We start from the raw sequence: 2994 nt of genomic DNA on the forward strand, positions 1-2994 counted from the left end.
TGAACAAAAATCACGCCCAGCCAACCATTGTGTGACACGTGTCCTACTTTTAAAAAGCAAATTTTTCTCTCTCCAGGTTGTAATCCAGTGTGGCGCAGGCGCTGGAATCTGATGGATCAGGATGATCTGGGCTGTCTGATTGATCAGACAGTTTTGATGAGATCAGATCTTGGCTGTCTGATGGAAATCAACGGTCTGTAACCATGGTCCTTCGGTACGCGCGCGACACTGGATCTGCGTCTACTAATGAGTATTTTGGTTAATTAATTAAAAAGAATGGGTATTTTGGTCCAATTAAAAAGATGCACCTTGCTAACTTAGACCTAACTAGGGTCTAAGTTAGAAAATATTCAAAGCATCCAAAAGTTGGATTATGGTTTGGAAGATTGTTGCCAAGCAATGAAACTATCAAGTGTGTTGGCATCAACCCTTCGAGTTTTTTGTGTAAACTTATATAGATCATCCCATTTGTAATCAGGATATTTTCTTGACTCATCTTTTTCCAAAAGCTCATTTGGGGGACTCACTGTTTTATCACCTCTTGGATTTATGAAGAAAGTTAAGGACTTCCTCTCCAACTCATTGCTAACCAATACCCTATGTAGGCAACTCTTGTACAATCCATTGGTCCGTGCCTAATATAGTCAAACAAAACACATTCATATGTCATAAAACATTATTAGAGGAAAAAATTGAATCAATGATGAAAGTTTAAGGAAAATAAAATAATTAATGTACCTAGTTGACTAAATATATTACTTATTCAACAAATTTAAAAAGTCAACTGTTTCTTATAAAAATGACCCGCGATATAATGTGTTTTGTTTTGTTGCATGTTGTAAGACACACTTATATCATTTGACCATTTTGTACATACCATTAATAATGTCACTATTTTCAAATCTTTTAAATGGGAAATTCTTATCTTTTAAGAAAATAATTTTTTTAAATAAAGAGAAATTTAATATCATTTGACCATTTTTTACATACCATGAAAGTGTCACCTATGTTGATGACAAAGGTATTAGGCTTTGGAGGAATAGCAAGCCATTTGTTGTCTGCAAAAATTTCTAGACCTCCAACTTGATCTTGAAGGAGAATAGTGATAGAGATTGGGTCACAATGAGGGCCATTACCAAGAGCACCATTAAGATTAGCACTGCAAGGTGGGTAAAAATTGCATCTCATCATTGACTCAGCATCTTCAAAAAATCTTTGATAATGCTTACGATCCACACCCAAACTAATGGCCAATAGCTCCAAAATCACTTTAGATAATTCATTCATTGCATCACAATACTTTTGATACACCAACCTATTCAACAAATAATATTTCAAGGAAAGTTAAATCTCATTAGACACTCTGCTTATAAATTTATGAATTAACATAAAAATTTATTTTTTATGTAAACTGATTTTTATAAACTTAAAAATAAGTCAAAAACAAACCCTTGATCTGCGTTTTGTCAAAGAATATGACATCTTTATAAGTAAAAATGAAAATAAAATATTTTTTAATTCGAAACCAAATTGTGTAAATAGAACTCATGGAGTGATGTCCTTACCCAACTTGTTGGAAGTGTTGACCTAAGAGAGAATTGAGGACATCAACAACTTGTGTCTCATTCTTGTTGTTATGTTTGTACATGAAAGTAAATGTCTCTTTCCATGGCAATACAGTTGTATACCTCTCTGCATGTGCAATTGAGAAGCCACAGTCTTTGGTTATAGCACTAATTTTCTTGCTCAATGGAAGCTTAAAAATGTTGTGAGTTTCTTGAAGAACAACATTGATGAAATCCAAGTCCACACCCTCACCAATGTTAGTGACTTCAAATGCACCATGTTTTATGCATGCCTTTCTCACAATCTCTGCAGCATTGACCATTGCAACCTCATCATTTTTTATGGCTCTTATGTCGATAAGAGGTAGCTCAATATTTTCTCCACTACTTTTGGCCCAATTCTCACAAGGCCAAATGAATTCTTTTGGCACTTTTCCTTCCTTTTGCAATGAGGTGAAGTCAAAATATTGGATGTTATTTTCACCCTTTGGTGGAGGGCAAAAGGGAAGGCTAGGAGTGTTGATTGATTCCATTGGAATTAATTGAGATGTGTTTGTAAATCGAAGTAATAGTTTTGGGTACAAGTACAACTTACAAGAGTAAGGTATATAAATATATATAATTTATGCATTCACAAAGGAAATATTAAAGCTTTTTAGAAAATATTGAAGGAAATTAAATTTTTTTTATATAAAAGTTCATTATTTTTATTTATAAAAAAAACTTAAGTTCACTGGATGTGAACAACACAAGTAATCCAATGAGTCAAATGATAATTTTGGAAAATAAGATATTACTTCATAATAGTCAATAATCTTAAAATTAATTGAAATATTTTAAAAAAATAGGGACCGTTATTCGACGAAAAATAGGGACTGTTCCTGATAAGTACCATGGTTCTTCCTATCATGTCTAGCGTCAATCAACAATATGGACCAACCCAACGATCGATGAGGAGAGAAAAGTTTAGAGGGACTGTTATTCGACGAAAAAAATTTAGAGGACTAAAAGTGAAAGTTGAAATATTAATAGGACTACAAATATATTTAACCTAATTATAAAATATGCAGAAAATCTTAATTTTATTGATAAATTTGTAAATTTATCAATAAAGACTAAACACAAACTAACCTACAAGCACAAGGTCGAAACATATAAAAAAAAACTTAAAATGTTGACTTCTCCACTACAAGTCACTAAGTTCGATCCTCAGCTTAAAAAAGCTACTTTTTTTTGTTATGAAAAAAAAAACATAAAATATATATCACGAGTTGTGGTGTTGCCGTGATTTTTACTAAGTCAACATGTGTTACTAATGAAGAACTAATATAATATTCATGGATACGCACAAGTTGCGGTGTTGCCGTGATTTTTATTTTATAATTGTGTGAAATCGTCGTAAGTAGAAATAATGATTAATTTTACATTA

At 32.2% G+C, this 2994-nt stretch overlaps 1 protein-coding gene across 1 annotated transcript; it reads right to left on the reverse strand.

The window, feature by feature from the left end:
* Nucleotides 1-371: 371 nt before the first annotated feature.
* On the reverse strand, nucleotides 372-2098 carry LOC123915375 (gibberellin 20 oxidase 2-like). The gene is made up of 3 exons (XM_045966499.1): nucleotides 1566-2098; nucleotides 991-1315; nucleotides 372-635 (listed from the first exon to the last, which is right to left on the reverse strand). Exons 1-3 carry the CDS (start codon nucleotides 2096-2098, stop codon nucleotides 372-374), a joined length of 1122 nt encoding a protein of 373 aa, XP_045822455.1.
* Nucleotides 2099-2994: the final 896 nt, after the last annotated feature.

This window comes from Trifolium pratense, linkage group LG3 (assembly GCF_020283565.1).
Source record: "Trifolium pratense cultivar HEN17-A07 linkage group LG3, ARS_RC_1.1, whole genome shotgun sequence".
Lineage (NCBI taxonomy): Eukaryota > Viridiplantae > Streptophyta > Magnoliopsida > Fabales > Fabaceae > Trifolium > Trifolium pratense.